Here is a 21,786-nt window from a genome sequence, read left to right on the forward strand (position 1 = left end):
TCTTGATTAGTACGGGTGTCAGAGGTTATGGAGAGAAGGCAGAAGAATGGGGTTCGGAGGGAGAGATAGATCAGCTTTGAACGGAATTGAATGGCAGAGTAGACTTGATGGGCCGAATGGCCTAATAGTGCTCCTGTGTCTTGTGATGTTATGACCTTATACTGTCTTTGCTTGTCTGCCATGTCCAGGTGCTGTTGCAAGGCTGCCGGAGTGTTGAGCTGGATTGTTGGGATGGAGATGATGGTATTCCGATCATATATCACGGACACACCCTCACCACCAAGATCCCATTTAAGGTGCAATTTAATTTAATCTGCTTTAAAATCTTTTAGCGTGAGTATTGGAAATAGGCAATGGTACTGGAAATAAGCGTGCAGCTACAGCAGGCAGTGAAGAAAGCTCCCCATCCCCCAGAGAATCCAGTACAAAATCCTCCTCAGTACAAAGCCCTCCATAACCTGGCCCCATCCTACCTGACTGACCTCCTCCACAGGCACACTCCCACCTGCACCCTCCGCTCTGCTGCTGCCAACCTCCTGTCCCCTCCCATCCGGACCAAACTCAGATCCTGGGGGGACAGGGCTTTCTCCATCACTGCTCCCACCCTATGGAACTCACTACCCCAAACTGTCAGAGACTCCTCCTCACTCACCACATTCAAAACATCACTGAAGTCTCACCTGTTCAGTACTGCCTTCAACCACTGAAGGTCACCTCACCTTCTGTCTCCTTTCTCTGTTCGTTTACTTATTTATCTATTTATTCACTTCTCTATGTTCTAGTAATCCCTGTAAAGCGTCTTTGAGTGTTTGAAAAGCGCTATATAAATGTAATGCATTATTATTATTATTAAAGGCACGTTGGCCTTCATAAAAGAGGATTTGAGTACAAGAGCAAAGAGGTCCTTCTGCAGTTGTACAGGTCCCTGGTGAGACCACACCTGGAGTACTGTGTGCAGTTTTGGTCTCCTAGTTTGAGGAAGGACGTCCTTGCTACTGAGGCAGTAGGTTCACGAGGTTAATCCCCGGGATGGCGAGACTGTCGTATGAGGAAAGATTGGAAAGACTGGGCTTGTATACACTGGAGTTTAGAAGGATGTGAGGGGATCTTATGGAGACGTATAAAATTAAGAAAGAACTGGACAAGCTAGATGTAGGAAAAATGTTCCCAATGTTGGGGGAGTCCAGAACCAGGGGCCACACAATCTAAGAATAAAGGGGAGGTGAGAAAAAAAAATTCACCCAGAGAGTTGTGAATTTGTAGAATTCTCTGCCACAGAGGGCAGTGGAGGCCAATTCACTGGATGAATTTAAAAGAGAGTTAGATAGAGCTCTTGAGGCTAGTGGAATCAAGGGATATGGGGAGAACGCAGGCACGGGGTACTGATTGTGGATGATCAGCCATGATCACAATGAATGGCGGTGCTGGCTCGAAGGGCCAAATGGCCTCCTCCTGCACCTATTTTCTATGTTTCTATGATGACTGGTAGCAGGGTGGTTCAAATGTTGAGCTTTCCTTCACAGGATGTCATTGAATCGATCAATCGCAATGCCTTTGTGAACTCTGAGATGCCGGTGATATTGTCCATTGAGAACCATTGCTCACTGCCCCAGCAGCGGAGGATGGCAGAAATTGTGAAGGTAAGTGTTGTGCCTCTGCACGATACACTGGCTTCTCTAAAGCAGGCAGCATGGTGGCACAACCAGCAGCGTTGCTGCCTCACTGTGTCACAGACCCGGGTTCCATTCTCACCTCGGGTGTTGTAGAGCGGCACGGTGGCGCAGCAGTAGAGCTGCTGCCTTACAGCGAATGCAGCGCCGGAGGCCCGGGTTCCATCCCGTCTGTATGGAGTTTGTACGTTCTCCCCGTGACCTGCGTGGATTTTCTCGGAGATCTTCGGTTTCCTCCCGCACTCCAAAGACGTACAGGTTTGTAGGTTAATTGGCTTGGTAAATGTAAAAATTGTCCCTAGTGGGTGTAAGATAGTGTTTATTTATTATTTTGTGTCATCACACAACTGTTTGCCAATAGTGAGCAAATTTTAGTGCCACATGGCTGGCCTCTGCAAGATCCTTTCCAGTGCGTGTGTCATGCAGCACGTCACAGCTCAGGAGATGGTCCATAGTCTGGAGGCCCCGTCCACACTGGCAGTCTGCCGCATCTTCAGTACATCCCCACTTCAGCACGTTGGATTTGATGTGGTGTGGTAGCAGGATTCGCAGATACTCGTAGTATCTGACAGGGACCGCGACGAGACCGCTCCTGCTGTGGCCCCCAGGGCAGTGTTAATGTGCGGGGATCGCTGGTCGGCGCAGACCCGGTGGGCCGAAGGGCCTGTTTCTGCGCTGCGTCTCTAACTCAAACTAAACTAAACTGAACTGCTGAGCGAGCTTACATCTACATTCACGAGAACGTTGTCTCTTTTCTTGCAGACTGTATTTGGAGACAAGCTGGTGACAAAGTTTTTCTTTGAGAGTGATTTTGCAGATAATCCTATGTTGCCGTCTGTGTGGCAACTCAAAGGGAAAATCCTCCTCAAAAATAAAAAGCTGAAAGCCCACCACACCCCGGTGGATATACTGAAACAAAAGGTGGGTCTTGGTTCAGATGTCAAGGTGGATTGTAACTAGGGTTGCCAACTGTCCCGTATTAGCCGGGACATCCCGTATTCTGGGCTGAATTGGTTTGTCCCGTACGGGACCGCCCTTGTCCCGTATTAGGCCCGGGGGGGGGGGCTGTAGGCCCGGGGGCCGGGAGGTGGGTTGCTATGCAACCTCCGTTAGGCGAACCCACTCCGCTAGCCTACACTGCCCACGGGCCGCTGTCGGCCGGGACAGTGTAGGCTAACGGAGTGTGCTCGCCTCACGGAGGTTGCATAGCAACCCGCCTCCCGGCCCGGGCGGCCGCCATTGGTGGAGCGGGAGCACGTGGCCGCTGGCTGGGTGAGGTCACGTGGAGCGCGGGGCGGCGACGTCACCTTGTCCCGCATTTGGGAGTGAGATAGTTGGCAACCCCTAATCGTAATTGCTGTAGATTTTTGCAGGCCATTGTTTGATATATTACTCATAGTCAGATAATGTCATGAAAGTTCAGGTGAAACCAGGCTAATCCTCACACCACAGTGTGAGCAAGCTAGGAAATAGCAAGGTTGCCCTTCAAGTAACCCTTGCTTTCGAAGATAAACACAAAATGCTGGAGTAACTCAGCGGGCCAGGCAGCATCTCTGGAGAGAAGAAATGGGTGACGTTTCGGGTCGAGACCCTTCTTGCTCTCTGGAGAGAAGGAATAGGCCATGTTTTGGGTCGAGACTCTTCTTCCTCTCTGGAGAGAAGGAATGGGCCATGTTTTGGTTCGAGACTCTTCTTCCACGTTTCATGTCGAGACCCTTAACCCTTGATTTCCCACTCTCTGTCCCTCCCCCACCCTAGTTCTCCAACTAGTTTCACTGTCCGCTTGATTCATTTTACTGGCTGTACGCCTCGTTGTTAGCCTACAATGTTTCTTTCTACATTTCCTTGATCATCGCCTGCTGTAATCTGGTATTTTCACACCTTGCCCTTTCATATCTCCCTCTCCCCAGACTCACAGTCTGAAGAAGGGTCTCGACCCGAAACGTCACCCATCCCTTCTCTCCTGAGATGCTGCCTGACCTGCTGAGTTACTCCAGCATTTTGTGTGTATCGTCCCTCTACCATGCTCTGTGCCAAGTGCTGGTAATGCAGGATTGTAGACTTTTAGATGATTCCTGAAGATCTGCTCGATTCACTCGAGCTCTCAAGGGAATATGATTTGCTCTTTGATTTGGAATAGAGAAAGGCTAATCAATTTGAGCCCATTGGATGATCCAATTGCGATCGTAACTGAATTCCATTTCAATCTCTACCTTTGCTCAGTGTACAGCCTTTAATAATGATCTCAGCCAGAGCACTTTTATTCAGGACATTTTGGGGCCGAGACCCTGTTACAGACTCAACCTGAAATGTCACCTGTTCCTTTTCTCCAGAGATGCTGCCTGACCCGCTGAGTTACTCCAGCTGTTTGTGTTGATCTTTGGTTTGAATCTGCATCTGCAGAGGCCCCTTCCTATGCTTTTATTGAGGATTGTGTTTTGGATTCATAGAAACATAGAAAATAGGTGCAGGATGAGGCCATTTGGCCTTTCAAGCCAGCACTGCCATTCATTGTGATTATGGCTGATCATCCATAATCAGTAACCCGTGCCTGCCTTCTCCCCATATCCCTTGATTCCACTAGCCCCTAGAGCTCTTTCTAACTCTCTTTTAAATTCATCCAGTGAATTGGCCTCCACTGCCTTCTGTGGCAGAGAATTCCACAAATTCACAACTCTCCGGGTGAAAAAGTTTCTTCTCACCTCAGTTTTAAATGGCCTCCCCTTTATTCTTAGACTGTGTCCCCTGGTTCTGGACTCCCCCAACATTGGGAACATTTTTCCTGCATCTAGCTTGTCCAGTCCTTTCATAATTTTATACGTCTCTATAAGATCCCCTCTCATCCTTCTAAACTCCAGTGAATACAAGCCTGGTCTTTCCAATCTGCAGAGGTTCCTCCCTATGCTTTTATTGAGGATTGTGTTTTGGATTCTTTCTACATTTTCAATGGGATCTAGTGTTTACCACCAGCATGTTTCAGCTGAAGCTCTTTGTGTTGTAAACGTTTGTCCAGAGGTTCCTTCACTGACAGTGTGATATGCCCTGCAGGCACATCAGCTTGCAAACCTGCAAGCACAGTCCAGCAACGGCAGCGTGACTGGTCCCGGCACCTCCAACAACGATGAGGAAGAGGATGAAGATGATGAGTACGACTATGACTATGAATCTCTCTCTGACGGTACAGACCTGACGTACTGGCCTCTTCTATCCACTGATATTGAAACCATGTTTTTGCTAAAAACTGTTGAAGCACGTTTTCATTTCCATCACTTGTTCTCAATGGTTCAACAGTCTCTTTATTGTCACATGTACCAGGTACAGTGAAATACACTGATCAGCCAAAACATTATGACCACTGACAGGCGAAGTGAATAACATTGATTATCTTGTTACAATGGCACCTGTCAAGGGGTGGGATATATTAGGCAGCAAGTGAACAGTCAGTTCTTAAAGTTGATGTGTTGGATGCAGGAGAAATGGGCAGGAGTAAAGACCTGAGCGACTTTGACAAGGGCCAAATTGTTATGGCCAGACGACTGGGTCAGAGCATCTCTGAAATGGCAAGGCTTGTGAGGTGCTCCCGGTCAGCAGTGGTGAGTACCTACCGACAGTGGTCCGAGGAGGGACAAACCATAAACCGGCGACAGGGTGTTGGGCGCCCAAGGCTCATCGATGCGCGAGGGCAACGAAGGCTATCCCGTCTGGTCCGAACCGACAGAAGGTCGACTGTGGCACAAGTCACAGAAAATGTTAATGGTGGTCACGGGAGGAATGTGTCACAATACACAGTGCATCGCACCCTGCTGTGTATGGGGCTGGGTCAGAGTGTCCATGATGACATAATGTTTTGGCTCATCAGTGTACATTTCTGTTTGGCATTCTTTGGATGCACCTGTACATTATAGTGTGCTCTGTTTCATTTACAGACAAAAAGGTAATGGTTCACCTTGCTGTTGGCATCAAAGATGGACTGGTATCCTAAAAGCTTCTTGAACTGTTTAAGAGCCTGACCACCTGAATTAAATAATAGATTTTACTTTTTAAACTTTACTAATCCTTTTGCAATATTAAAAATGGTACAAAGATCTAGTTTTTAACTTTTAAGAGTCACCAAGAAAGTGCACTGCTAGTCTGTGCAGAAATTGATATGATAATATCCAATGTTTTCCTTCACTGGACATCACGGTGGCGCGGCGGTAGAGTTACTGCCTCACAGCGCCAAAGACCCGGGTTCAATCCCGACTACGGGTGCTGTCTGTGCGGAGTTTGTGCGTTCTCCCCCTGACCTGCATGGGTTTTCTCCAGGATCTTGGGTTCCCTCCCACGCTCCAAAGACGTACAGGTTTGTAGGTTAATTGGCTTGGTGTAAATGTAAATTGTCCCCAGTGTGTGTAGGATAGTGTTAGAGTGCGGGGATCGCTGGTCGGTGCGGACTCGTTGGAGCCGAAGGGCCTGTTTCTCTGAACTGAGATAGTTAATCATAAACCTGTCAATAAAATCAAATCAAATAAAAAGCGTAACTGAAAGATCACTGCAGAATGAATGAGATTGTGAAATCACCAAGATAGCTTTTGTTTATTTTCTTTTGGGAAGTTCCAATCTCAGGCTAGTTCCATCATGGTTGGCTAGATCATTCACCCATGAAGGGATATATTGCAGGATCTAATAGTGTACATTGTTACTATTCAGAAAAAGTAGAAGAAAGAATAAGAAGAAAAATCCATTCCTTAAGGACTATGTTCTCACACTCCAATATAATCCAATTTATGTGGGCGGTCACAGTGGCGCAGCGGTAGAGTTGCTGCCTTTCAGCGAATGCAGCGCCGGAGACCCGGGTTTGACCCCGACTACGGGTGCTGTCTGTACGGAGTTTGTACGTTCTCCCCATGATTTGCGTGTTCGGTTTTCTCCGAGATCTTCGGTTTCCTCCCACACTCCAAAGATGTACAGGTTTGTAGGTTAATTGGCTTGGTAAATGTAAAGAAAATTGTTCCTAGTGTGTGTCGGGTAGTGTTAAAGTGCGGGGATCGCTGGTCGGCGCGGACCCGGTGGGCCGAAGGGCCTGTTTCCGCGCTGTATCTCTAAACTGAATCTAAACTATGGTATTAATAATCTTTTAGCGACATTAACCCAGACAACAGCGCCTCTAATTTGACAAAACAAAAAATCAGGCCGGGATATTAAGGCAGATGACTAAAGACCTGTTAAACCGGGAGAGTTAGCGGGAACTGAGCATTGAGCTTGGGACCTAAGGCTGAGAAATGGGATGGAGTTTAGAATTGGAAGAAAACAGTGCTCTCTGAGAGTCGTAGGCTGGGTAACAGGGCAGAACAATTGTATATTTTACCAGACACTCATTATCTTCTTGTAGTCTTTCATTTAGTCCGAAAAACACACACACATACTGGCATTGAGGCAGATACGAAGCATTTAAGATATTGAGGCATTCAGGAGACTTTTGAATAGGCATATTGATATGCAGGGAAAGATGGGATATGGTTTATGTGCAGGCAGATTAGAGTTGGACTTAGTATCATGCTCGACACATACTTCGTTGGCCGAAGGGCCTTTTATTGTGATGTACTGTTCTATGTTGATTGAATATTTTTTCCCCAGTGTTGTGCAAATGAATTTAGACATGTAATTGTAGTCTTTCCATTTTAATTTCTTATATAAAGGGCTTTAAAAATGTAATAGAAGCATTCATCAGATCAGTGATACCATTACCAGCCAATCTCATGTGTAGGGAAGAACTACAGATGCTGGTGTGCTCTGAAGATAGACACAAAATGCTGAAGCAGGAAACTTTTCTCCAGAGATGCTCTCCAGAGTTGAGTTACTCCAGCATTTTGTGTCTATCTTCAGCCAATCTAATCTTGGCTTCCGTTTCTGGATGTGGACCAGTGTTCCAGACAAGTTAATGTGAAGTTGGTTTAACTTTCATAAGGCAGATGGACTTTCACACAACCTAACGTTCTTGTGACGTCTCTGTGCTGCCAAGAAAAGTCATGTATAACAGTCCCAGCTGCAATTGTCTTTGACCAACTACATAAAACTATGTTGTTGCTGCTGCAATCTGAATTAGTTGTTCATTGATTGTTGCCTTCTGGTGTCCTGACACTTAATTACATGTCACTGACCGAGGTGGGACATTACAGGCAAGGCTGAGACAAGATTGGATAGAGGCCATTTTAACATCAATGATTTGGATGAGAACTGGCAAGATTAGCAAGTTTACTGATGATACAAAAGTGAGTGGTTTTGCAGATGGTGAAGATGGTTGTGAAAGGTTGCAGCAGGATCTGGATCGATTGGCCAGGTGGGCGGACGAATGGTTGATGGAATTTAATAGAAAGAAGTGTGAGGTGTTGCATTTTGGGACGTCGAACAAGGGCAGGACCTACACAGTAAATGGTAGGCCTCTGGGTAGTGTTGTAGAGCATTGGGATCTTAGAGTACAGGTGCATGGTTCCTTGAAGGTCGAGTCGCAGGTGAATAAGGTGGTCAAAAAGGCTTTTGGCACTTTGGCCTTCATGAGTCAGAGTATTGAGTATAGAAGTTGGGAGGTCATGTTGCAGTTGTATAAGACGTTGGTGAGACCACATTTAGAATATTGTTTTCAGTTCTGGGCACCATGTTATAGGAAAGATATTGTCAAGCTTGAAAGGGTTCAGAAAAGATTTATGAGGATGTTGCCAGGACTAGAGGGTGTGAGCTACAGGGAGAGGTTGAGTATTCTATTCCATGGAGCGCAGGAGGATGAGGGGAGATCTTATGGAGGTGTATAAGATCATGAGAGGAATAGATCGGGTAGATGCACAGAGTCTTTTACCCAGAGTTGGGGAATCGAGGACCAGAGGACAGAGCTTCGAGGTGAAGGGGAAAAGATTTAATAGGAATCGGAGGGGTAACTTTTTCACACAAAGGGTGGTGGGTGTATGGAACAAGCTGCCAGAGGAGGTAGTTGAGGCTGGGTCTATCCCGTCATTTAAGAAACAGTTGGACAGATACATGGATAGGACGGGTTTGGAGGGTTATGGACCAAGCGCAGGCAAGTGGGACTAGCACCTGCAGTTCCTTCCTACATGTGAATTGACTGGCATTCGGACTCCACACATATCTGCACCCCTCTCATTTCATTTCATGCCATTATCATCCTTTCCTTCCTCCTTACGAGCACTCATTGGCAATTTTCTCATAAGGCCATAAGGAATGGGAGTAGAATTAGGCCATTCGGTCCATCAAGTCTACTCCGCCATTCAATCATAGCTGATCTATCTCTCCCTCCTAACCCAATTCTCCTGCCTTCTCTCCATAACCTCTGACACCTGTACTAATCAAGAATCTATCTATCTCTGCCTTAATCTTTAATCTTTACACGTTAATCACATTTTAGCTTTTACTAGTAGTCTGAAGCTGCCAAGCTGTTCTTAACATTCTGGGACTATCCCATCGTTTAAGAAACAGTTGGACAGTTACATGGATAGGACAGGTTTGGAGTGATATGGACCAAGCGCAGGCAAGTGGGAATAGGGTAGCTGGGACATTGTTGGCCGGTGTGGGCAAGTTGGGCCGAAGGGCCTGTTTCTACACTATGACTCTATGAAGGGCCTGTTTCCACATTGTATCACTCTATGACTCTACAACAGTGAAGAATTGCAGCTGGGGGGAAATGGTGTCTCATCCAAAGAAAGTTATTTACATCATTTCATAACAATGAAAAAGTCACAATGCAAAATGGAAATGGAAGAATAATTAAATGGAACTGGCAGGCATTAGCAGCATTTAAACAAAAAGCAGAGGAAGCTAAAATAATCGAATGGAAATTATGTTCAAAATAAAAGGGGAAGATAAATGACAGTGTTAGGAGGTGGACTTCTTTTCCAACTCCTACTTAAATGTGCTGGATTCATTAAGACATTTGCTGAGTTAGAATGGAATTAAAATCCAAATAGACTTTGTCATATTTGGAGTAGTTTGGAGTTCATTATCCACCAAGTCGGTCAAAGATTTATAGTATGGGATAAATAAGGAGGGAGCTGTGGGCTGATGGAGTTGTAAGCTGTGGAGGAGGGAAAGATGTAGGGGTGCCAACTATCTCACTCCCAAATTCGAGACAAGGTGACGTCACCAACCCACGCCCCATGTGACCTGACCCAGCCAGCGGCCACTCGCTTCTGCTCCACCAATGGCGGCCGCCCGTTAGGCGGTGCCCGGGCCTCCGGGCCTACACTGTCCGGGCCTACACTGTCCGGGCCTACACTGTCTGGGCCTACACTGTCCGGGCCTACAGCGTCCGGGCCTACAGCCCAGGGGCCGCTATAGTCCTGGACAGTGTAGGCCTGGACGTCGCCTAACGGAGATTGCATAGCAAGCTGCCTCCCAGCCCGGGCGGCCGCCATTGGTGGAGCCGCTGGCTGGGTGAGCTCACGTGGGACGCGGGTCAGTGACATCACCTTTTGTCCCTTATTTGGGAGTGAGGAAGTTGGCAACCCTACCCAGCACCGACCCCTGCGGAACCCCGCTAGTCAGTGGCCGCCAACCAGAAACAGCCCCCTTTGTTTATTGGGTAAGGGATGAGGTCTTCTTCAGCTGTCCCTTGCATTTCCAATTGGGAGTCCAATTTCTCAGCATTAATCTCCAAGTGGATAAATGCGAGCACACGTTCTGTTTTGGTTCAGTCCTCTGTCAATCGCACTGCAATGCATCGCAGACAGATGCAGACCGAGGAACCTCCGAGCTTGTCTGGGCTGCAGCATGATAGAGGTGTGGCCACTCACTTCAGCTTCCTGGCCTGAGAAAGGGAGGGGCTGAATGTGTAGGAAGGAACCTGCAGAACTAAAGAAGGGTCTCGACCCGAAACGTCACCCCTTCCTTCTCTCCAGAGATGCTGCCTGTCCCACTGAGTTACTCCAGCATTTTGATGTCCTTATTGATTTTGACTAAAGGGCCTGTCTCATTGAGGTGATTTTAAGGCGACTGTCGGTGACTAAGCTGTCGCTGAACGTTTGTCGGGGTGTCGCGGGCGTGATCGTGAGGAGTCTTCAATGAATCGTAGCGGATCTCGGCGCGTGGCGGAAACATTTACCTGCTAAAAATGTCTGTGCGCCAGCTGGCTTGTGGCCAGGTATCGTAGCTTATTGCGGGCGCTGTCTGTCGCATGCTGTCCCCAGGTTTGCTAGGTTGTCGCAGATGCATTTAGAAGCACGTAATATTAAATTAAGAAAAGGCATTTGAAGATACCAGAAGATAGTTTTGTTTAACCAATTTATTTACCGTCAGGACATTTGACGGGTAGATTGGAGGCGACAGTTTGACGGTCAGGTGAGCGTGGGAATTTGGTGATGTTTCCGAAGACGGTGTAATCTCTTAGCCAGGTGCTGGTTTCACAAAAAAAGTAACTTGTATCGACCTGACTCGGCATTGTCGTGGTCATTGTCGTGGTCATTGTCGTGGTCATTGTCGTGGACATTGTCGTCGGGTAAAAGAAAATGTTGGCGATCTGCTACGACTTTGACAGTCGCCTGCAGACGCATTGAAAATCGTGTAACTGGGACAGGCCCTTAAGGCCTTTAAGACAGGAGAAAGATCTTCCTGTGCAGCTTTGTATAAAAGTGAACCAATGAGAGCAGGCTGGCACTTCATCAAAAGTCTTCTGTTTCCTGAGATACGAAGTGCCTTTTAAAAATCAATTTTCTGATAATCACAATTATGTACGATCTTTGTCTAGTTAAGAAGACCAGATAATTCAATTCAGGCCTCCCACAGCGAACTGTGAAACCGCATGTACATTATATGTAACAACGGTTTAAATCACTTCAAAGGTTAGGCGTTTGTCAGTATACACCGATCAGCCAAAACATTATGACCACTGACAAGCGAAGTGAACGACATTGATTATCTTGTTACAATGGCACCTGTCAAGGGGTGGGATATATTAGGCAGCAAGTGAACAGTCAGTTCTTGAAGATGATGTGTTGGATGCAGGAGAAATGGGCAGGAGTAAAGACCTGAGCGACTTTGACAAGGGCCAAATTGTTATGGCCAGACGACTGGGTCAGAGCATCTCTGAAACGGCAAGGCTTGTGGGGTGCTCCCGGTCAGCAGTGGTGAGTACCTACCGACAGTGGTCCGAGGAGGGACAAACCACAAACCGCCGACAGGGTGTTGGGCGCCCAAGGCTCATCGATGCGCGAGGGCAACGAAGGCTATCCCGTCTGGTCCGAACCGACAGAAGGTCTACTGTGGCACAAGTTACAGAAAATGTTAATGGTGGTCACGGGAGGAATGTGTCACAATACACAGTGCATCGCACCCTGCTGCGTATGGGGCTGCACACGGAGGACCAACAGCATTTTTGGCAGGTGGTCATAATGTTTTGGCTCATCAGGTCATAATGTTTTGGCTGATCGGTGTACATGATACGTTCCATCTCAGGACAAAGCTACTACTGCTTCTGATAAAAATGAAATGGAAATGTGGAAGTTAGGAATTTCAAATTGTCCAAAAATCTTCATAAGTTCGTAAGTGACAGGAGCGGAATTAGGCCATTCGGCCCCTCAAGTCTACTCCGCCATTCAAACATGGCTGATCTAACTCTCCCTCCTAACCCCATTCTCCTGCCTTCTCCCCATAACCCTTGACACCCGTACTAATCAAGAATCTATCTATCCCTGCCTTAAAAACATCCACTGACTTGTCCTCCACAGCCTTCTGTGGCAATCAATTCCACAGATTCATCATCCTCTGAAGAAAGAAATTCCTCCTCAACTTCTTCCTAAAGGAACATCCTTTAATTCTGAGGCTATGACCTCCGGTCCCTCTCCACACCCACTCTCTCCAGGCCTCTCAGTGCTGGTGTCATCAGTGCCATTCATGGATAGATTTGTGGGAATCTGAAACCAGGGAGTTTGTGAAGGGGAGATCTTGCCTGACGAACCTTTTAGAATTCGTTGAGGAAGTAAATAGCAGGATAGACTAAGGAGAGTCAGTGGATGTTGGTGGCCTGGGTTTTCAGAAGGCCACACGTGAGGCTGCTAAAGAAGATGAGAGCCCATGGTATCAGAGGGCAGATACGAACATGGAGAGCAGGTTGGCTGTGTGGCAGAAGGCAAAGAGTGGCAATAAAGGGGGCTTTTTCTGGGTGGCCGCTGGTGACTAGCGGAGTTTCACAAGGGTCGTTGCTGGGGCCGCTACTCTTCATGTTGTATATCGACAATTTGGATGAGGAATTGAAGGCTTTGTGGCCAAGTTTGCGGATGATACAAAGGTAGGTGGTGGGGCAGTTAGCGTAGAGAAAGCACTAATCCTCCTGCAGAAGGTCTTGGACAGGTTGGGAGAGTGGGCAGAGAAGTGGCAGATGGAATATAGTGTGGCAAAGTGTGAAGTCATGCATTTTGGTAGTAGGAATAAAGGCGTGGACTATTTTCTAAATGGGGAGAGGGTTCAGAAATCGTAGGTGCAAAGGGTCTTGGGAGTGCTGGTGCAGGATTCACAAAAGGTTCATTTGCAAGTCGAATCATTAGTAAGGAAGGTCAATCCAATGTTGTCATTTATTTCAAGAGGGCTAGGATACAAAATCAGGGAAGTAATGCTGATGCTCTAAGGAACTGGTCAGGCCGCATTTGGAATACTGTGAGGAATTTTGGGAAGGACGTGCTGGCTCTGGAGAGTGTCCAGAGGAGGTTTACGAGAATGATCCAGGGGGTGATTGGGTGAACGGATGATGGCCGTTTGTCGGCACTGGGCCTGTATTCGCTGGAGTTTAGAAGGATGAGGGGGGACCTCGCTGAAACGTACCAAATAGTGAAAGGCCTGGATAGAGTGGATGTGGGGAGGATGTTTCCACTGGTGGGAAAGTCTCGAACAAGAGGTCATTGCCTCAGAATAAAAGGATGTACCTTTTAAAGGAGATTTAGAAAGGAAATTTCTTTAGTCAGAGGGTTGTGAATCTGTGGGAATCATTGCCACAGACAGCTGTGGAGGCCAAGTCAGTGGGTATTTTTAAGGTGGAGATTGACAGATTTTTGATTAAACAGGGTGTCAAGGGTTATGGGTTGAAGGCAGGAGAATGGGGTTGAGAGGGAGGGATAGATCAGCCATGATTGAATGGCAGAGTAGACCTGACGGACTGAATGGCCTAATTCAGCTCCTGGTAATTATGAACCGTCATGAAATGTATCTGAAATCACCCATGCTTCTGTTTCAATGCCACCCCTGACATCTCCTACTGTTGGAACGTTTCCGGTGCTGTTATAAGAGCAGGATGTACAGCAGATTGTATATTTCCTTGCAATTGCTTTTATCTCCATGTTTATCTTCTCACTTTCAGAGCACTCTGACTTATTTGTTAATTCCAATGTGTGGCTCTCACGTTCTACAATGAATGATTCATGTTGCTGCAGTCTGACTAATATTTCATCTTTATTGCGCTGTTTGTGCCGACTAATTTCTAATTTCTCTGCTCTTATTCCTTCCCTGTCTCGTGTTCTTCCGTAGCGGATGCACTGCTTGCTTCCCACTCCTCTGCAGTGAATGACCACGAAGGTAAATGCCCCAGTTTCAGCACTGATATATGATAGGCGTTGTGCCATGGGATGGGAGGGCACAGGAAGAACCAGATACCATTATTCACTCTACTGTATTCCTGTTATTAATTGCAACTTCGGCACAGCCTTGCACACCATGGAAAAGTTTTATCTGTTTTCGGGTGTTTCTCATTACTGGAAAGTTGAATTGAAAGTTGAAGTCTTTGAGCAAAGATGAATCTGAATGGTAAACGTACAGCAGCTGTTACTGTTACCACTGGGGCGGTCACGGTGGTGCAGCGGTAGAGTTGCTGCCTTACAGCGAATGCAGCGCCGGAGACCCGGGTTCCATCCCGACTACGGGTGCTGTCTGTACGGAGTTTGTACGTTCTCCCCGTGACCTGCATGGGTTTTCTCCGAGATAGAAACATAGAAACATAGAAAATAGGTGCAGGAGGAGGCCATTCAGCCCTTCGAGCCAACACCGCCATTCATTGTGATCATGGCTGATCGTCCACAATCAGTAACCTGTGCCTGCCTTCTCCCCATATCCCTTGAATCCACTAGCCCCTAGAGCTCTATCTAACTCTCTCTTAAATCCATCCAGTGATTTAATAATAATAATAATACATTACATTTGTATAGCGCTTTTCTGGACACTCAAAGACGCTTTACAGGGTAAATAAGACATAAAAATAAATAAATAAACGAACAGTAAAGGAAGAATAAGGTGAGGTGACCTTCAGTGGTTGAAGGCAGTGTTGAACAGGTGAGACTTCAGTGATGTTTTGAATGTGGTGAGTGAGGAGGAGTCTCTGACAGTTTGGGGTAGTGAGTTCCAGAGGGTGGGAGCAGCGATGGAGAAAGCCCTGTCCCCCCAGGATCTGAGTTTGGTCCGGATGGGGGGGGACAGGAGGTTAGCAGCAGCAGAGCGGAGGGTGCAGGTGGGAGTGTGTCTGTGGAGGAGGTCAGTCAGGTAGGTTATGGAGGGCTTTGTAGGTCATGAGGAGGATTTTGTACTGGCCTCCATTGCCTTCTGTGGCAGAGAATTCCCCAAGTTCACAACTCTCTGGGTGAAAAAGTTTCTTCTCACCTCAGTTTTAAATGGCCTCCCCTTTATTCTTAGACTGTGGCCCCTGGTTCTGGACTCCCCCAACATTGGGAACATTTTTCCTCCATCTAGCTTGTCCAGTCCTTTTATAATTTTATACTTCCTTCTGAAGCATATGTTGTAGTGGGGACACATACCCCTCTTGGTCACCAGATGTTTGGGCTAGAAATGAAACTAAGATACATTTTACTGGCTAACACGTGGATTAAAGCATCCATTATACATAAATATTTCACTTGGCATATTGTTGGTAGAATGTTCACAACATTGATCATTCTGTCACCAACCTTGCCAATGAAGGAACTTTTCCATTATAACTGTTTTCCAAATGCTTTCTTTCCCTCAAATTAATAGGTTGTGCTAGCCCATGATGTATGGGAAAATATAAATATTAAAGGCAGTATAATCTGATCCAAATATCACACTTCAAACGTTGTCATATTGTTATGGACACAGAATAATTTTAAAATGCCGTGCGATTTGTCTTTTCACTGTTTCTCGACTCTCTGAAGCTGATCGCCAACCCCGAACCACATTATGTCTCAGGTAGTAGGGCATTCCACATCTAATGTACTTCCCAGTATATACACCATCCTTCACACAACACAAAGTGCAGCCACACATTAGTAAATCTGGAAGAGGCACATTCCTGATTTGCCTGAGTGTTTGAGCTGCCTCTCATTTGTCAGCCTCTGTATTTCAGTGGCCTTGGCACCGAGCTGGAAATGGGTGTGGGCTTCCATAGTGAGGCGTTGTACTTGGAGGTTTACCAACTCTTCCTCCTCCACACCACTTTCCCTTGTCTCTCCGATTGCATGTGGAAGCATAGCAAATAGAAACTCATGTAGTCCCTTAATACAGTCACACCTGCTTCCGACGTAGGGTTGCCAACTGTCCCGTATTAGCCGGGACATCCCGTATATTGGGATAAATTGGTTTGTCCAGTACAGGCCCGGGAGGCGTTGTAGGCCCGGACACTGTAGGCCCGGACACTGTAGGCCCCGAGCTGCTGTAGCCCCGGACAATGTAGGCCCGAGGACCACTGTAGGTCCGGACAGTGTAGGCCCGGAGACCCGGGCACCGCCTAACGGAGGTTGCGTAGCAACCTGCCTCCAGGCCCGGGCGGCTGCCATTGCTGGAGCTAGAGCATGTGGCCGCTGGCTGGGTGAGGTCACGTGGGGCGCGGGGCGGTGACGTCACCTTTTGTCCCTTATTTGGGAGTGAGAAAGTTGGCAACCCTATTCCGACATGACACCTACTGTTAATCCAACTCATGAAGACTCTTTGTCCTCCCTCTTCTTACCAATGAATGTGCAGTCACGTAATTAAATAAGGAACCGCAGATGCTGGTTTACAGAAAAGGACACAAAGTGCTGGAGTAACTCAGCGGGTCAGGCAGCATCTCTGGATAAGTGATGTTTCATGATGGGTCCCTTCTTCAGAATGTTTGTGGTGGGGTGAGGGGGAATGGAAGCTGGAAGAGAGGAGGGGGAGGACAAAACCTGGCGAGTGATAGGTGGATCCAGATGAGGGGTCTTTTGATAGGCAGATGATTGGGCAAAGGCCAGGGAGGAAATGATAAAAACGTGTAGAATAAAGAAAGAAGTATTGCAAATTGTGAAGCCAGAGGAGGAATGGAGGGGAGGGGGGGGTGGGGGGAGGGGAGACTGGGTCGAGGATGGTCACAGGGAGGGTGGGGGGCAGGGGAGGGTTTGGTTAGTTACCTTAAATTGGAGAACTTAATGTTCATACTGTTGGGTTGTAAGCTACCCAGAGAATATGGGGTGCTGTTCCTCCAGTTTGCATGTGGCCTCACTCTGGCAAAGGAGGAGGTCTGGGACAGAAAGGTCGGTGTAGGAATGGGAAGAGGAGTGAAGCAAACTTCCTAAAAAAATGTTTTGTTCATGTTTGAAATAGTCTAACCTGTACTTTAAATGTTTATGATACAATGGGCGGCACGGTAGCGCAGCGGTAGAGTTGCTGCTTTACAGCGAATGCAGCACCGGAGACTCAGGTTCGATCCTGACTACGGGTGCTGCACTGTAAGGAGTTTGTACGTTCTCCCCGTGACCTGCGTGGGTTTTCTCCGAGATCTTCGGTTTCCTCCCACACTCCAAAGACGTACAGGTATGTAGGTTAATTGGCTGGGTAAATGTAAAAATTGTCCCTAGTGGGTGTAGGATAGTGTTAATGTACGGGGATCGCTGGGCGGCACGGACTTGGAGGGCCGAAAAGGCCTGTTTCCGGCTGTATAGATATGATATGATGATATGATATGATACACCCAAGCCTTGAGTACTGGCAGGCTCTTGCATTCGGGACGGCACGGTGGCGCAGCGGTAGAGTTGCTGCCTTACAGCACTTGCAGCGCTGGAGACCCGGGTTCCATCCCGACTACGGGTGCTGTCTGTACGGAGTTTGTACGTTCTCCCCTTGACCGCTGGTCGGTGCGGACTCGGAGGGCCTGTTTCCGTTCTGTATCTCTAAACTAAACTAACCTAACTCAGTGGGAGGATTTGTACTCGTGTTATACACACTTGCAAAGGTATTTACAGTGTTGTTTGTGTGACTGACACCAGGGTTGCCAACAATCCAGAATTGAATGAACGCTGTGTTTCAATGGAAAATTGTCCCGTGCAAGATTAATATGGGGAGAACTTGTAGCCTTTAGATTTTTCCATCCAAGACATGAAAATGATCAATTAGGCAGCTGGGCGGCACAGTGATAGAATTGCTGCCTTACAGCGCCGGAGACCCGGGTTTGATCCTGACTACGGGTGCTGTCTGTACGGAGTTTGTACGTTCTCCCCGTGACCTGCCTGGGTTTTTTCCGAGATCTTCGGTTTCCTCCCACACTCCAAAGATGCACAGGTTTGTAGGTTAATTGGCTTGGTATAAAATGTAAAATTGTCCCTAGTGTGTGTAGGATAGTGTTAATGTGCAGGGATCGCTGGTCGGAGTGGATTCGCTGGGCCTGTTTCTGCACTGTATCTCTAAACTGAACTAAACAATAGACCTACAAGTTGAGTAAAGGTCCTGGAAATTATAAGACGCATTGATGGCTACAAAAATCAACTTTCCTCAAACCAAATGGATTATTTTAACAGGAACTTGTTGGAACTGCTTTGAAGAACCATGCAGTGAGATAGACCCAGTCAGAAAGACCAGTAACGGCCAACATTATATCAGAATCCAAGCAAGCAGTCTGATATTTAATGATCAATACAGCTGGAGGCGACAGGGAGTAGGAGGAAAGAGAAGGGCGAAGGACAGGAGCAGAAAAAAGGGGGAGATAAAAGGTTATATGGTGGGGGCGGGGAGAGTGAGAGAGGGGAGGGAGGATGAAAGGAGAGGAAAGTAGAATTGCTGTCAGTCTCTGCTGGAAGTGAAGTCTTGTATTTAATTAGGAACTTGGCCACCCAGTAGAATTTAGTGGCGCAGCGGTAGAGTTGCTGCCTTACAGCGAATGCAGCGCCGGAGACCCGGGTTCCATCCCGACTACGGGTGCTGTCTGTACGGAGTTTGTACGTTCTCCCTGTGACCTGCGTGGTTTTTCTCCGAGATCTTTGGTTTCCTCCCACACTCCAAAGACGTACAGGTATGTAGGTTAATTGGCTTGGTATAAGTGTAAATTGTCCCCAGTGTGTGTAGGATAGTGTTAATGTGCAGGGATCGCTGGTCGGCGCGGACTAGGTGGGCCAAAGGGCCTGTTTCCGTGCTGTATCTCTAAACTAAACTAATTTCTGTTGGAAATTTTTTATTTTCCACACAGTTTTCTTGATCTGTGAAATTCACATCCAGTCCAGGCTTAAGCAGCATGACCCCAGGGTGTGGTGGCTCCCAAGGGTCGGGCAATACCACTACCGAACCCCTCGGCACGGGAATGGACCGGTCCAGGGGGGCGGCCCTTAGCTACGGGGATAAAGGGCGGGAGTTTAGGTGCGATCTCTCTCTGGCAGACTCGACCGGACTAGAGAACAACAACGAATAAAATCCCTCCCGAAATACCTGGCTCATCGCCTTTATTTCGGGCTTATCGACGCGCCACATTGGTGACCCTGGCGCTCCATTGGTGTCGTAATGGAGTCGAATCCCAGAGACGCCCATCCCTCCGCCTCACAGGCCGACCAAGCCCTGTCTATTGATGCAGTCAACCTTTGTGTTGGACATGGGGGGGCGGCCGGAGGCCGTGTCAATTGATCGCTTAAAGCCGGCGCATTTAGACATTGACCAGCAGGTGCGGGTTGCCCAGCCTCGGCCGTGAGCTCGCCCCCCTTCGCGGCTCCCTCCACCTGTCCCTCCACCTGTCCCTCCACCTGTCTCTCCACCTGTCCCTCCACCTGTCCCCCCACGTCCCTCCACCTGTCTCTCCACCTGTCGCTCCACCTGTCTCTCCACCTGTCCCTCCACCTGTCTCTCCACCTGTCCCTCCACCTGTCTCTCCACCTGTCTCTCCACCTGTCTCTCCACCTGTCCCTCCACCTGTCTCTCCACCTGTCCCTCCACCTGTCTCTCCACCTGTCCCTCCACCTGTCTCTCCACCTGTCCCTCCACCTGTCCCTCCACCTGTCTCTCCACCTGTCCCTCCACCTGTCCCCCCACGTCCCTCCACCTGTCTCTCCACCTGTCCCTCCACCTGTCTCTCCACCTGTCTCTCCACCTGTCCCACCACCTGTCCCCCACCTGTCCCTCCAACTGTGCCTCTGCCGGCTCCTCTGTCGGCCGGTTTTCGTACGCGGTCCGGTCGGGTTGTGCGACCGCCAGTGCGGAGGGTGCAGGTGGGAGTGTGTCTGTGGAGGAGGTCAGTCAGGTAGGTTATGGAGGGCTTTGTAGGTCATGAGGAGGACATTGACCAGCAGGTGCGGGTTGCCCAGCCTCGGCCGCGAGCTCGCCCCCCTTCGCGGCTCCCTCCACCTGTCTCTCCACCTGTCCCTCCACCTGTCCCTCCACCTGTCCCTCCACCTGTCCCTCCACCTGTCCCTCCACCTGTCCCTCCAGCTGTCCCTCCACCTGTCCCTCCACCTGTCCCTCCACCTGTCCCTCCACCTGTCCCTCCACCTGTCCCTCCACCTGTCTCTCCACCTGTCCCCCCACGTCCCTCCACCTGTCCCTCCACCTGTCTCTCCACCTGTCCCCCCACGTCCCTCCACCTGTCTCTCCACCTGTCTCTCCACCTGTCCCTCCACCTGTCCCCCCACGTCCCTCCACCTGTCTCTCCACCTGTCTCTCCACCTGTCCCTCCACCTGTCCCTCCACCTGTTTCTCCACCTGTCCCTCCATCTGTCTCTCCACCTGTCTCTCCACCTGTCTCTCCACCTGTCCCTCCACCTGTCCCCCCACGTCCCTCCACCTGTCTCTCCACCTGTCTCTCCACCTGTCCCACCATCTGTCTCTCCACCTGTCTCTCCACCTGTCTCTCCACCTGTCCCTCCACCTGTCCCTCCACCTGTCTCTCCACCTGTCTCTCCACCTGTCCCTCCACCTGTCTCTCCACCTGTCTCTCCACCTGTCTCTCCACCTGTCCCCCCACGTCCCTCCACCTGTCTCTCCACCTGTCCCACCATCTGTCTCTCCACCTGTCCCTCCACCTGTCTCTCCACCTGTCCCTCCACCTGTCCCCCCACGTCCCTCCACCTGTCTCTCCACCTGACTCTCCACCTGTCTCTCCACCTGTCTCTCCACCTGTCTCTCCACCTGTCCTCCACCTGTCCTCCACCTGTCCCCCACCTGTCCCTCCAACTGTGCCTCTGCCGGCTCCTCTGTCGGCTGGTTTTCGTACGCCGTCCGGTCGGGTTGTGCGACCGCCAGTGCGTTTCTTGCCTCCGGTTCTGGGGGGGTCCTGTGGCGGCTCCCAAGGGTCGGGCCATACCACTACCGACCCCTCGGCACGGGAAGGGACCAGTCCGGGGGGGGGGGGCCTTAGCTACGGGGATAAAGGGCGGGAGTTTAGGCGCGATCTTTCTCTGGCAGACTCGACCGGACTAGAGAACAACAACGAATAATATCCCTCCCAAAATACCTGGCTCCTCGCCTTTATTTTGGGCTTATCGATGCACCACAAGGGCAGTATTTATCTCTGAAGCAACTGTTTGATTCTTGCTTGCTGCTGACCTCTCTACAACTTGAAACTATATTTCACCCAATCCACCCGAACAGCATCAGGCACAATGGCTCAGCGATAGAGTTGCTGCCGCACTGCGCCGGAGACCCAGGTTCCATCCTGACTATGGGTGCTGTCTGTACAGAGTTTGTACGTTCTCCCCGTGACCTGCGTGGGTTTTCTACCAATGACCAGGTAGCTGCCAAATACAATCTCTGGAGTGTTGTCCATCGAGCACCAGTGTGCACGTTTTCCTCGTTTGCGTGAGTCAAATGAATGGCAGAACTGGAAGCAATTCACCTAAACTGTGTAATTCCTAGTTAGCCCCTGATTTACGTTTACAATTTTTTTTCATTGTATCGTACAGCCCACAAAACC

General features: G+C 48.9%; 1 protein-coding gene across 3 annotated transcripts in view; it reads left to right on the top strand.

Moving 5' to 3' along the window:
* Nucleotides 1-21,786, top strand: part of plce1 (phospholipase C, epsilon 1) — a 428,705-nt gene that overhangs the window by 352,853 nt on the left and 54,066 nt on the right. For 2 of the 3 annotated variants that reach the window (XM_078413731.1, XM_078413733.1), the window contains exons 17-21: nucleotides 189-296; nucleotides 1,524-1,640; nucleotides 2,433-2,591; nucleotides 4,719-4,848; nucleotides 14,169-14,216. In XM_078413731.1, the coding sequence (XP_078269857.1) occupies nucleotides 189-296; nucleotides 1,524-1,640; nucleotides 2,433-2,591; nucleotides 4,719-4,848; nucleotides 14,169-14,216 (562 nt within the window). The remainder of the gene's footprint in view (nucleotides 1-188; nucleotides 297-1,523; nucleotides 1,641-2,432; nucleotides 2,592-4,718; nucleotides 4,849-14,168; nucleotides 14,217-21,786) is intronic. The other variant, XM_078413732.1, reaches the window with a different exon arrangement.

Source organism: Rhinoraja longicauda, chromosome 16, assembly GCF_053455715.1.
Source record: "Rhinoraja longicauda isolate Sanriku21f chromosome 16, sRhiLon1.1, whole genome shotgun sequence".
NCBI lineage: Eukaryota > Metazoa > Chordata > Chondrichthyes > Rajiformes > Arhynchobatidae > Rhinoraja > Rhinoraja longicauda.